This window comes from Callospermophilus lateralis, chromosome 5 (assembly GCF_048772815.1).
Source record: "Callospermophilus lateralis isolate mCalLat2 chromosome 5, mCalLat2.hap1, whole genome shotgun sequence".
In the NCBI taxonomy this organism is placed as follows: Eukaryota; Metazoa; Chordata; class Mammalia; order Rodentia; family Sciuridae; genus Callospermophilus; species Callospermophilus lateralis.
This window is the reverse complement of record NC_135309.1, coordinates 36,839,494-36,852,238: the sequence shown is the minus strand read 5'-3', so window position 1 is coordinate 36,852,238 and position 12,745 is coordinate 36,839,494. Positions and strand designations below refer to the sequence as shown.

The 12,745-nt window shown below is 43.3% G+C and overlaps 1 protein-coding gene across 2 annotated transcripts in view; it reads left to right on the top strand.

The window, feature by feature from the left end:
* Positions 1-12,745, top strand: part of Vdac1 (voltage dependent anion channel 1) — a 28,916-nt gene that overhangs the window by 5,312 nt on the left and 10,859 nt on the right. Inside the window, exons 2-5 of one of the 2 annotated variants that reach the window (XM_076856471.2) lie at positions 5,394-5,463; positions 6,026-6,075; positions 6,864-7,016; positions 7,112-7,164. In XM_076856471.2, the coding sequence (XP_076712586.2) occupies positions 5,397-5,463; positions 6,026-6,075; positions 6,864-7,016; positions 7,112-7,164 (323 nt within the window). In that variant the 5' untranslated portion in view covers positions 5,394-5,396. Of the gene's footprint in view, positions 1-5,390; positions 5,464-6,025; positions 6,076-6,863; positions 7,017-7,111; positions 7,165-12,745 lie in introns of both variants that reach the window. The other variant, XM_076856470.2, reaches the window with a different exon arrangement.

Here is a 12,745-nt window from a genome sequence, read left to right as displayed (position 1 = left end):
CCTGGGGGATTCTCATGCACACGAGGAGCTTTGTCCCACTTCTGCTTTTGGGCAATGTGGCCAAGCCATTGGTGGTCACCTGGGAGTGGAATCTCCTGTAGACTTTGTCTGATAACCCTACCATCTCAGTATAGTTTGAATATATTCTCAGTGTGGACATTGTCTACATAATTTTTCCTCTGGCATCTCTACTTGCAACAACCTGTTGGAACATTTTGGCTTTTAAAATTATCAATGTACGCAAACAATTTAAATAATGAAGTAGAATAATGAAAGTCCTCTTTGAACTCCATACTTTCCCCAAGCTTAGATACTAAGTTTCTATCCCTACCACCCTTAGGATGGCTTGTACCTTTCCACACATTCCTGCCGTTCAAAATTCATGAATGTAGAGACGTGTACATAAAAAGGATTTCCCTTCATTATGAGGAATTAGAAATTTTGTGACTGTTTTTTTTTTTTTTAATTCAGTTGTGTTTTAGGTGACTGTGTCACCATATATAAATCCACCTCATTATTTTCAATGATCACAGTGGTTCTCCTTATTTTAGCAAGTATGAACTTGTGAAAACGAATTTTGTTCTTATGTTTCCCTGTTGATGGACATTTAGGTTGCTTCTGGTTTTGCATTACCAGTAATGTGTGTGCATCCTCTTGTGCACACCTTTGACTGCATTGGATACTACTTTGGTGGGTTCCTAGGAGTGGAATTGGCACTTAGGGTTAATGCTGAGTTTATTGCTCAGCAATTGCCCTCCAAAAAAGTGTACCTCTAGTATTTACACTCGGTGTGAACAGGAATGACTTCCACACCAACATTGGGTATCATTTACAGTTTTGCCAATTGCCGCTTGGCAATTGGACTGTGCTTGGTTTTGAGACCATAAGTGTCTGATTCTCACTTCTGAAGGCACTTGCTCACCTTGGGTTTAACTGTCCTTAGGCCTTGGTTAAGGCAGGTGTGTGCAGGGTGCCAGTCCAGTCTCTTCCTCTCTCCACTCAGGGTGCTGCAGCTGCCCTGAACAGGGAGCTCCTATTTTCTGGTTACATTGTAATATCTTTAGTCCCAATTATTAGATACTAAGTTTCTATCCCTATCACCCTTACTATATTGCTTTTTTGCTGTTGTTTTTGAGTCAAGGTCTTGCTTTGTTGCCCTGCTGGCCTCTAACTCCTGCACTCATCCAGTCCTCCTGCCTCAGCCTCCCAAGTAGCTGGGACTACAGGTGTGTGCCTTCAGGCCTGGCGTACAGTAATTCTTAGATGTTCATTGCTCATTCACTCATTAAACATAATTTATAATGAATACCTATCTTGTGCCAGGCCTTGGAATAATTTACATCTAGCTTTTTCCATAATTTGGATATTTATGCATGGTGGACTTTGAGGTACTTCGAGTTCAAAGGTGTGATTTGGGGATAAGTGTGGGGAGGTAGGGGCACGGTGAGCAGAGCAGCTACCACTGACATGCAGCTGATGAGTCAGGGAGGATGTGTCCCCCCAAGATGGAGGTTATGTAAGTGTGTTATGCTGGGTGATATACTATCCCTCCCCTCTTGTGCTTCCAGTATGGCTGGATTTACATTCCTTAGCTGGAGTGGAGCTTGCATAATTTGTTCAAGGTCAGCCAGGGAAGGGTTGGGTAGGCAAGCTGACAGGCTGTGGAGGGGAACTAGGGACTACTGTCTCTGGTGTGCATTGCTGGTCATTCTCAAAGTCATCAGTGACTGCAGGCAGGTCTGCATACCCTGCCTTGCCCAGCCTTCTGTTTCCTGTTCCGTCATGGGTGTGAAGCTCCCGGTTCTGCCCAGAAGCCCTTGTCCAGGCAGAGAAGTGTGGTCCTGTCTACCCCAGGCTGCTTTCTCTTTTTCTCTGTGCAGGGCTGGCTGCCTGGCCTGCATCAGACTGCTCTGATTCCTGCTTGGCCTCTAGAGGCTGGGCTTCTGGAGGCATGTGGGGCAGATGCTGCAAAGACAGCTGTGCATGAGAGACAGTGTGCATTGGTAAACTGCACAGATAGTAACTGGGAACAGGTCTGGGTGGGAAAGGCAGGGATGGGTCAGGGCCAGGGTTCAACCTCAAAGCCAGCACCTCACAGGGTTAAGTGAGAAAGCTGTATGCTCCCTTCTCTATCTAGTCTTAGCCTAAAGAAAGATCATTATGCAGATCATTATATCTGCCATAAAACTGTCTCTGAAGTGGGTTCTGAGACTCATATAAAAATGGGTGTTTTCTTCATAATTGTAAGAAGGCTGAGCTCTGGGAGAGGCAGGGCTATCTGTCTCAGGGCCTTCCTTAATCCTGTCAAATAATGAAGCACAGGAGGGGGTGTGGGTGCACAAAAGGCAGAGAGGAAGCTATAGCTACCTAGCAGTGGGGCTGGTGGGGGTAGTGAAGGGGCGAGCCATCCTTTAGTTCTCAGGTTCAGGAGTGGGTTTGACTGCCCAGCTAGCAGTCCTCCCTGAAAGGTGCTGTGCTGGGGAGTATGCCTAAGCATGGGGCACCCCTACCTGAGTGGGGAGCGTGCCTGCCTGAGGGCATAGAATGGGGGTGTTATGCTCCATTATTTTGTGTTTAAGCAGACCGGGAAGTGATGTGCATCCAGAAATGGTTAACATGGAGTGTTGGCACTTGGGGTTGTGTTTTAGTTAACTGGCAACTTCACTTACATACATCTGGTATCAAATAAAGGAAGTGTTGCAGGACTTCAAGGAAGGGAGCCCATAGCCCTGGGAGGGCTGGCTTTATTTGAGCTCCTAAGGGTCCCTCTTCTGAGCTCTGCCTTCCCGACCCCCTTGTCCTTGCCTGGTAATCTCCTTAGCAACCTCAGGCTTTTAGGCTGATGTTTGCTGTGGGTGGAGTGTTTTTTTGATGGGTGGCTTTGCCTGTTGGGTTTTGGGGATTAAGTGATAAGAGAGGGTATTTGGGGAGCATTAAATGATGAGAGTTCTGCCTTTTTCCCTGAGGAAGATACCAGTCCAGATGCAAAGGCCTCTGTGTCTGTCAGGCAGGTCCTGGAGGGTCTCCCCTGTGGGGCCAGGGAAGAGTAGAGGGAAGACCCTGGGTGCTGAGGTGCTGGAGGGATTTAGATGACCCAAGATACCACCACTGGACATTCCTCCTCTTCCCAGGCCCATCCACAGAGCAATAACACCAAATGGAGGTGCTCTGTCCACTGGCTTGTTAACCCTGGCAGGGATGGAGAATGTTCTGGGTCCTTTGCCAAGATGTCTGCAAGTCTGCTTGGGGCCCTATTACCCCTGCTTTCAATCTAGGACTGTTTTGCATTGGCTTCTCCTGGGAGGGGCCAGGCTTATCTGTGCTGTGGTTAGGCAGGTAGTATGTCTTGAGGTCTTGGTATGTGGTTCCTGGTGTGACCCTGGGGTTGATGTCCCTAGAGGATTAGTTGGGAGGAAAGAACAAGTGGCAGGAGGGGATTCCTCAGACCTGAAAATGCCAGTAGGGGTAGCCTGAACTGGATCTCCTCCCCTCTTCTCTGTGCTCTGACCCAGGGTTCCAGCCTGTTCATGTGCAAGAAATAACAGCAGCAGCAAAAATAGGACAGAGTAAACACAGCTCACTGCTCTTCTCTGCTGTGACACATAAGTGAGCTGGGACAAAATTAGCAAAGCTTCTGAAAAAAATAAAATAGGGCCTGGACCACAATTTCATGATTTAAAATTGTGGAGGTGTATAGTCTTTTTTTTTTTTTTTTGCAGTGTACCCAGCATTTCAGTGGGCTCTCGGCAGTGTCTCTGGAGTGAAGGCCTTGGTCAGGAATGCAGCTTCTAGTTGTGATCTTGTTCCCCTGGGATCACTTGAACCCCTTCTCAGTGGGTTCCTGCTCCCCAGGAACATGCCATGAATGTGTTTATTTGTGTAACTACATACATATTATGTGTAATTTCAGATGGGTTATATGCAGATTCAGTTTGATAAATTAGGTATAATGTTTTTAAAAGTGAACGGAACCGACCTTCAGGTTAATGAGACTACTATTCTGTAATAATTTGGGGGATGGAGAAGGTGTGGGAAATGGTGCTTTCTTATGACCTCTTCTTTTCCTGGATGGGGTACATAGAGTGGGCTTTTCTGGATTAGGATTTTAATTCTATGTACATAGCTTGTCAAAGCAAAACCTTCCAGGGCTGTCAGGCGCTGTGGTGCATGCCTGTAATCCCAGCGGTTTGGGAGGCTAAGGTAGGAGATTGAGAGTTCAAAGCCAGCCTCAGCAAAAGCGAGGTGCTAGGCAACTCAGTAAGACCCTGTCTCTAAATAAAATACAAAATAGGCCTGGGGATGTGGCTCAGTGGTCTAGTGCCTTTTAGTTCAATCCCTGGTACCCCCCCCCCCCCAAAAAAAAAATAATAGCCTTCCAGGGATGTAGTGTTGTCTGTCTTTCAGGCAAAGATTAAGTTACTCTCTTTCCTTGAACATCAAGATGCTTGATGAATATTTGTTGACTGACTTTATGATATGTAACAAGCCAAATGGTGCTTTTTTTTTTTTTTTTTTTTTTTTTTTTAATTTGTGCTGGGGATCAAATCCAGGGCCTCACACACACTAAGCAGGTGTTCTATTATTAAGCTCCATCCCCAGTCCCCCAAGTAGTGCTTAGATAGTTGGTTTTAAAATGAAGTGATGCTGCAGTGCAATTAAGTTTTGTTTAAATTAATTTTTTTTCTTTTTGTATTATATGGCTGAATTTCTTTCCATGTTGGGATTGCCTAATTAGTTAGATCTTATTTTATTCTCTGTGAGGAACATGACTCTAAAAGCAGGATCCCCTAAGGTTTGGGAATGTAGCTCATTGTGGTAGGTATTTTGCTAGAATGCTCAAGGCCCTAGGTTCAATCCCCAGTTTTGTATAAAGTTAGGATCATTCTGGTACATAATAGGTACTCAGTAATATTTGTTGGTTGAATAAAATCAGAACCATATAGAAATACGTCATCATAAAAAACTGATTTTTATTCAGTGCATTTAATGTCCTAGCAACCGACATTTTGTAAGAAGATATGTTTTATTGGCAAGAGTCCTGCAATCCAGTAAAATAGCTGGCTCATGGGAATGTGTCTTTGATAGATAATTCATTCAGCAAAAATTTACCGACTCCCACTATGTTCTGGGCCTGTGCTCTGTCCTGGGGATATCCAGAGGAGGCTGATGGCCTGTCAACAAAGATTTACTGAGTGTCTCAACTCTGGCCCCAAAGTGAAGGACAGGACCTTACATGCTTCCTCTGCCCACACCTGGGAGGATACAGTGCCTGAAACTCTTAGTGGTGAATAATTTTTATTGGTTGTTAATTGTGTCTAATAATTTTTATTGATGGTAAACTAATTTCCATAATTACCAATGTATTTATACTGGTGGTTCTTTTATTGCAGCAGAAGATGGCTGTGCCTCCCACGTATGCCGATCTTGGCAAATCTGCCAGGGATGTCTTCACCAAGGGCTATGGTAAGTGCTGCTGGGAGGGAGGGGGCGCCTCAGCTACAAACCCAGTTGGCATGTTTGCAGTTTTACCTTAATAGTGTGGAAGACCTGGGTTGGTCCACTATTTAGAACTTCTATGTCTGGGAAAAGAGATCAGCTTTCTGTGGTTGTGAAGCAGTTTTGGTTGTGTACCCAGTAGGGGCAGCTTGTGGATTGCTGCTAACAAGCAGATGTTCTCATTTTTTCTTGCAAGCAAGGAGCAGCCCTGGATGCTGCTGCAGTGGAGCGCAGCTTCTAAATATAGCCTGTCGTGCCCACGAGACCCTGGTGACTGTCTCTGCCAGCTGCAGGCACCTTTCTCAGGCCTCACTAAGAGTGCATGTGGAGCCCAGGTGGGCTGTGCCTGCCTCTCTGCTCTGTTCAATGGCTGCTGAGCTCCATGGAGGCCACCAGCAGCAGGAGCTGGGCCCTCAGCCTTCAGGGCCTCCGTGTTCTTCCTTGTAGAAAGCATTTCCAAACAGCTATGAGTGAGGCGCTGCTCTTGGCTTCATTACTTAATCTGTTTACTGTTTTCTTTTTTCTTTAGGCTTTGGATTAATCAAACTCGATTTGAAAACAAAATCTGAGAATGGATTGGTAAGTTATCCAACTCACATGGAACATGGGTATTTATTGTTGATTGGCAGGTAGCTACCCTGTGCTGAGTGGCAGAACCAAAAGCTCCTCTTTGGATTGTGTCGGTTTTGAGGTTGTCACTCATCGCATCTGTGTATAATGGGTGGTCCAGGGAACTATGCCCAAAGGCCCCCCGTTTAGCAGCTGTTAATACAGGAAATGGCAATGGTTTCACTTGTCGCTTCCCTTTCTGTCTCCCTCCCTCCCTTCTTTCCTTCTTACATTAGGGATCAGATCTAGGGCCTCCAGTATGCTAGGCAAGCATTGAACCACACTCCCAGACCCTTCCTTGTATTTCTTATTTTAATATCAACCTGTGTTTAATGCCATATAATTCTTTTAGAAACAATCTTAATATAGTCCCTTTTAGATTGTGTGTGCAGTCATGATTGGAAAGAAGATTTGGGTTGAGTTGCTGCCCTTGGCTTCATTACTTAATCTGTCAACTTCAGCCCATTGCTTCTTCTCTGAATGAGGCAGGAGATAGGAGGGAAGGGAGGCCTTCTTGGCCTGACTTAAGAGTAAGAGGGGAGGAAGGAATCTGTCTCCTGACAAAGCATTCCCCACAACTCCTTGAGGTAGCAAGGTAGCACAGACTCTTTTACGCCTCTGTACATTTTGAAGATCTAATTGAATTGTGAGATTAGCTGTCGCCTGCCCACACTCCAGGTCTCAACTGTTGCATGATGGCCTGAGTGGTACCCAGGACATGGTGGGCTGCAGGTTGTGACTCTCCCTCTCTTTTGAAGGAATTTACGAGCTCAGGCTCAGCCAACACGGAGACCACCAAAGTGACGGGCAGCCTGGAAACCAAGTACAGGTGGACTGAATATGGCCTGACGTTTACAGAGAAGTGGAACACTGACAACACACTAGGCACTGAGATCACTGTGGAAGATCAGGTAACAGCCCCTGTGAAGGGACGTGGGTTTCATTCATTCACACCTGCCAGCCTGCCCTGTGACTAAACCTGGTGGCACATTTCTTTTTTGTTCAGCTTGCACGTGGACTGAAGCTGACCTTCGATTCATCCTTCTCACCTAACACTGGGTAAGACTCTCATTTCTTCCCTGTGAGGGCTTTCTGTGGTGTTAGGGGCCCTGAAAGCCTTTTGAGACAAAGGTTTTTTGAGAACGGGGCTGACGTTACCTATAAGGCAGCCTCCAAGACATAGAGATACAAATTCTCTGGTTTTCATTTGGTTTCAGGACTCATCCACATCCATCCAGCACTTTTTAATTTAGAAATGTTTTTTACCCAAACCCAGGTCTTGGTCTACCTGTCCTTGACCTTGTACTCATCTGGGGATCTGAGGGTGCCCAGGCCAGGCTGCTACCCTCCTCCTTACCACAAGGAGCTTCCTTTTTAATGGAGGATGCAGACTCGTGTTTAGCAGTGTTTTTGAATAAGATTCTGTACTATCCTGTACTTCTGGCTGCAGGCTGCAGAATGTCTGCTTCAGTAATGCTGTTTCATATGGGCAAGCCTGCTGGTAATTGTAAATGGCTAGGGCCACAGGGCAACAGGTGACATTTGGAAGGAACGGCTAACTGATCAGTGTTGCCAGCCCATTTGTTGGGTGGTAGGGGTCCTTCTCCCACTGAGACCTTTTGGGCTTCACTACAAGGGAGCTCCTGAGGCTGCACTTTTTGTGGTGGGACCCTCTGGTAGGTTTGTTGGTTCTTAATGCATCAAGTTAACTTGCCTCAGCTCCAGAGTGCCTGAGTGGCTAATAGGAACTGTTCTCTTCTTGAATACACACCTGTTCTTCCCACTTAGAATGGTGGGTCCCCTCAACTGGAGGAAAGTTGTTTTTTACACTGATGATGGGATCAAAGGCATATACTGAATTTAAGTTTTTAATTTTTAAGTTGAACAATTTTTTTGGTAACAAGATACATAAAATTCATCATATCCATTGTCTATAGTTCATTGGCATTATGAATTTCATTTTTTGCCATTCCATGTTATCTTCTTTTTTTCTTTTGTAACAAATGTTTATTCAAAAAAGCATCCACTAACGCCAGATGCTGTGCAAGGTATGGGGTGACCACAAGCAACTAGACTGGCTGACATGATTCCTGTTCTCTGGAAATAAGACCTTCTTTCTTCTTCTTCTTCTTCTTCCTCTTTTTTTTTTTTTTTTTTTGTTTAATGGTACTAGGGATTAATCCTATCTAGGGGTCTTCTATCACTGAGCTACATTTCCAGCTTTTAAAATTTTGTTTTATTTTTAATTAATTAATTATGTCTTCCTCCTCCTCCTCCTCCTCCTCCTCTTCTTTTTCTTCTCTCTCTCTCTCTCTCTCTCTCTCTCTCTGTCTCTGGTACCAGGGATTGAACCCAGGGGCACTTAACTTCTGAGCTACATCCCCATCCTTTTTATTTTTTTATTTTGAGACAGGGTCTTGCTAAGTTGCTGAGGCTAGCTTTAAACTTGTGATCCTTCTGCCTCAGTCTCCCAAATTGCTTGGATTATAGATGTGTGCCTCTTTGCCTGGTTAAAATTTTATTTTGAGTCAGAGTCTCACTAAATTGCCTGGGCTGGCCTCAAAATTTGTTGTTGTCTTGCTTCAGCTTCCTGAGTTGCTGGGATTATAGGTGTGTGCCACCACGTACCACTGAAAAGGCTTTTTGTAAGATGGTTTTGGATGATTGGTCAGGAGCTGTTTAACTCTTGTCCCCTTCTCTGCCTTGATTCCTCCTGCCAGGAGCATTGCCTTTTTGCTGGTCCACTTTCCCCAGGCATCATGCCATCATACCAGGGAGCAGTTATCCACAGAGATCCTCTGACAGGGTGAGGGGCTGGAGGACAAGACCACATGCCTGAATTTGCTGCCTGGACTTTGCTTGCTGCTCTGAGATAGCACACTTTGGGTTTTTCCATGACCTTTGGGGAGGTCTGCAGAGAAGAGGTTTATAGCAAGTCTTAGAGACTTCTCTGCAGACCTCCCCAAAGGGAGGTTTTTACATACACCCACACACGTATGTATATATTTACCTACTGTATTGAGTGACTGACTTGGACCATCTAGGTTTGAGTAAGTACACTCTATGATGTTTGCTAAATAATGAAATTGCTCAATGATGCATTTCTCAGAATGTGTCTTTGTCATTAAACAAGCATGACTGTAATGATCAGAAGCAGCGAATTAATGTTGCTGTTGTATTATTAATGGTTGTCCCACTGAGGTTTTCTTTCTGGTCCATGAATCAGGATCCTATGTTGCATTTAGTCCTTTGTCTTCTCTAATATGGGCAATATTCTTATCTTTCTTTGTCTCTCTTGACATTTTGAATAGCAGCCGATTATCTCTTAGAATGTCCTTTAATTTGGATTGGCCTGATGTTTCCTCATGATTAAATTCAGGTTATAAACAGGTGTGATGGCATAGGCCTGTAATCCCAGTGACTCAGGATGTTGAGGTAGGAGGCTTGCAAGTTCAAGGACAGTCTTAATAACTTAGCAAAATCCTCAGCAATTTAGTGAGAACTTGTCTCAAAATAAAAAGGGCCCTGGGCTGGGGATGTGGCTCAAGCGGTAGCGCGCTCGCCTGGCATGCGTGCGGCCCAGGTTTAATCCTCAGCACCACATACAAAGATGTTGTGTCTGCTGAGAACTAAAAAATAAATATTAAAAAATTCCCTCTCTCTCTCTCTCTCTCTCTTTAAAAAAAAAAAAAAAGATATTATGTCCACCACCTAAAAAATAAATATTTTAAAAAAAAAAAAGGACCCTTGGTTCAATTGCTGGTACCCAAAACAACAACAACAACAACAAAATTCACATTACACGTTTTTAGCAACCATAGAAGTGATGTTGTATTGTGTCCTCAGTAGATGCTCTCAGGAAGAATATGTCAGTGTGCCTCATTACTGATGAAAATGACTCTGATCATGGTTAAAGTAGTGTTTGCTAGGTCTCTTTACTGTAAAGCTATTGTTCTTTCTCTTTGTAATTAGTAGGTATCTGAAGGGAAGATATTTTAAGACCGCAAACATTCTGTTTCTCATCATTGCTTTGGCACAGATAAAAGCAGCCTTGGGTGATGCTTGCCTGTGACATTTCTGTTTGGAAAATGGTGATTTTTCTATTCCTATCATTCCTTCACTTATAATTTTGGATCTATCATAAGGAAGAGCTGTCCCTTGTCCCTCATTTATTTAATTGGTTATTTATGTTAGTAATTTATATTAGTATGATTCATGAGTATTTATTTTATGGGTTATAACCCATTGTCTCTTATATTTTGTTGCTCACATTATCTGAGATGTGGCCATTGGGAGCTCCTTCAGGTTGACACCTTGTGCTTTTGACGAACTCCTCTCATTTTTTTGAGCTCATCTTTATTTCTGGTTTTAGAAGATGTACAGGGTTCATCTTGTATTTGCTCTTACCTGCTATTAACCATTTCTCCAAGGAGACCTGGTTTCTTATATTGGAGAATGGTGTTTAGAAGATAAGGTTGTGGGAACTATGTGTACATTTTCCTGCTGGGTATTTGAGGAAAGTTTTGATGACTCTTGATGAAGGTTGGAGATGAACATTGGCTTCCAAAGCCACTGAGGGGTGCTGCCTGGAAAGTACCTGGCTCCTGAAGATGCTGAGTGTGACCACATCTGGTCCCTAATGCAGATGGCATTAAGGACCAGCACTCATCCTAGAGTATCTGTTACAGATAAAGACTGCTTGCTAACCACAAATCAGAGTCAAGCCTCTCTTGGTGCTTGTCAGATTAGCGCCACTGCTTAAATAGCTTTAAAAAAACCCCCAATGATATTCGAGAAAGGAAAGGCTCCACAGCTGTAGTGCACTGTGCTAGAAAGAACAGAAACCTTGGTAGATGCCTGAGCCACTGTCCCAGCCTTGCTCCTTCTCTTGGGGAGCTTGGGTCACTGGTCAGGATCCCATGAGACACTGGGTACCATGGAAACTGGTGTGGGTGGTGCATACATTGGTCAGAAGCTTTGCCATGGGCATTAAAACTCTGTGATTGACAGCAGCTTTTTATCTGATGCTCATAAGATGCCCTATTTCTACATTTCGTGGCCTCCTGTTCTTTTACATGTCAGGGTAGGTGGATTTGGAATTTTTCTCATTGAAAGATAATTTGTTTGTTACTCCTCTTTAAAATGTACAGAAACTGAAGGTAGGAAAGAGGGTGGGATGAGATGGACATCATTACCCTAGGTACATTGCAGGAATGGTGTGACTCTACTTTGTGTACAACCAGATAAGTGAAAAATTGTGCTCCAATTGTGTACAATGAATCCAAGTGAATCCTTCTGTCATGTATCATTAACTAGAACAAATAAACAAATAAAAATAAATAAACAAAATGTACAGAAACAACTTGAACAGAATTGAGGTCCCAGAGTTTCATTGTCATTTTTTATTTCTTTCAAGTGCTGGGGATTGAACCCAGAGCCTTGTGCATCCTAGGCAGGCACTCTGCCATTGAGCTACATCCCTAGTCCCCCAAGTGTCACTTGGGAAGGGTGTTGGCTTTCTGTTCTCATTGAGAACTTGGATTGCTTCAACTTAAAGATTTTTTTTTTTTTAATTATGGAAAATCTCAAATACACAAAATTACACAGAAAAGTATACTAAGCTCTAATCGTTTTCTCATTATTTGCCTTTAATAATTGCCAACCCATGTTATTTTTTATTTAGACAGCCATAAATAACTTCTCCACTCGCATATTACTTAAGTAAGTAACAGCACGTAATTTCATATGTAAATATTATAGTAAGTATCGTTAAATGGTAAGTGTTCTTTCTAAAGAAGTATAACCATTGTCTTGTTATTAATTGAAAAAAGTTAACCAGAATTCCTTTATATTGTCAATACTGGGGATTGAACCCATGGATGCTTTAATACTGAGCTATTATGTCCAGTCCTTTTTTATTTTTTGTGGCTCCAGGAATCAAACCGAGGGCCTCTCACATGCTAGGCAAGCGCTCTACCACTGAGCTACATCCCCAGCGCAGTCCTTTATATTTTGAGACAGGGTCTTACTAAGTTGCCAAGGTTGGCCTCAACAACTTGTCATTCTTCTGCCTCACCCTCCTGAATTGCGGTATTACGTGTGTGTGCAGCCACATCTGGCTATACTGTCAAATCTTTAGTCTGTTCAAATATTCATGATTTTTGTGACTTTTTTTTATATTTATTTTTTAGTTATAGGTGGACACAATATCTTTATTTTATTATTATTTTATTTTTATGTGGTACTGAGGATCGAACCCAGTGCCTCACGCATGCTAGGTGAGCGCTCTACCACTGAGTCCCAGCCTCAGTCCCATGACTTTTTTTAATAGAATCAAAAATTGTCTAGGGCTGGGATTGTGGCTCAGCGGTAGAGTGCTCACCTTGCATGTGCGAGACCCTGGGTTCTATCCTCAGCACCACATACAAAAATAAACAAGTGAAATAAAGTTGTTGTGTCCAACTACAACTAAAAAATAAATATTTAAAAAAATTATCTATGTAAAATTGGGAAAATTGTTTAGATGCCTTCTCGGTCTCTTAATTTTCCAATTTTCTTTTTTTCCTCTTGCCACTTATTATAAGGTGATCATTTGTTCTGTAGTTCATAGTTACGTATAGACTGGATTTTACTGTGGGGA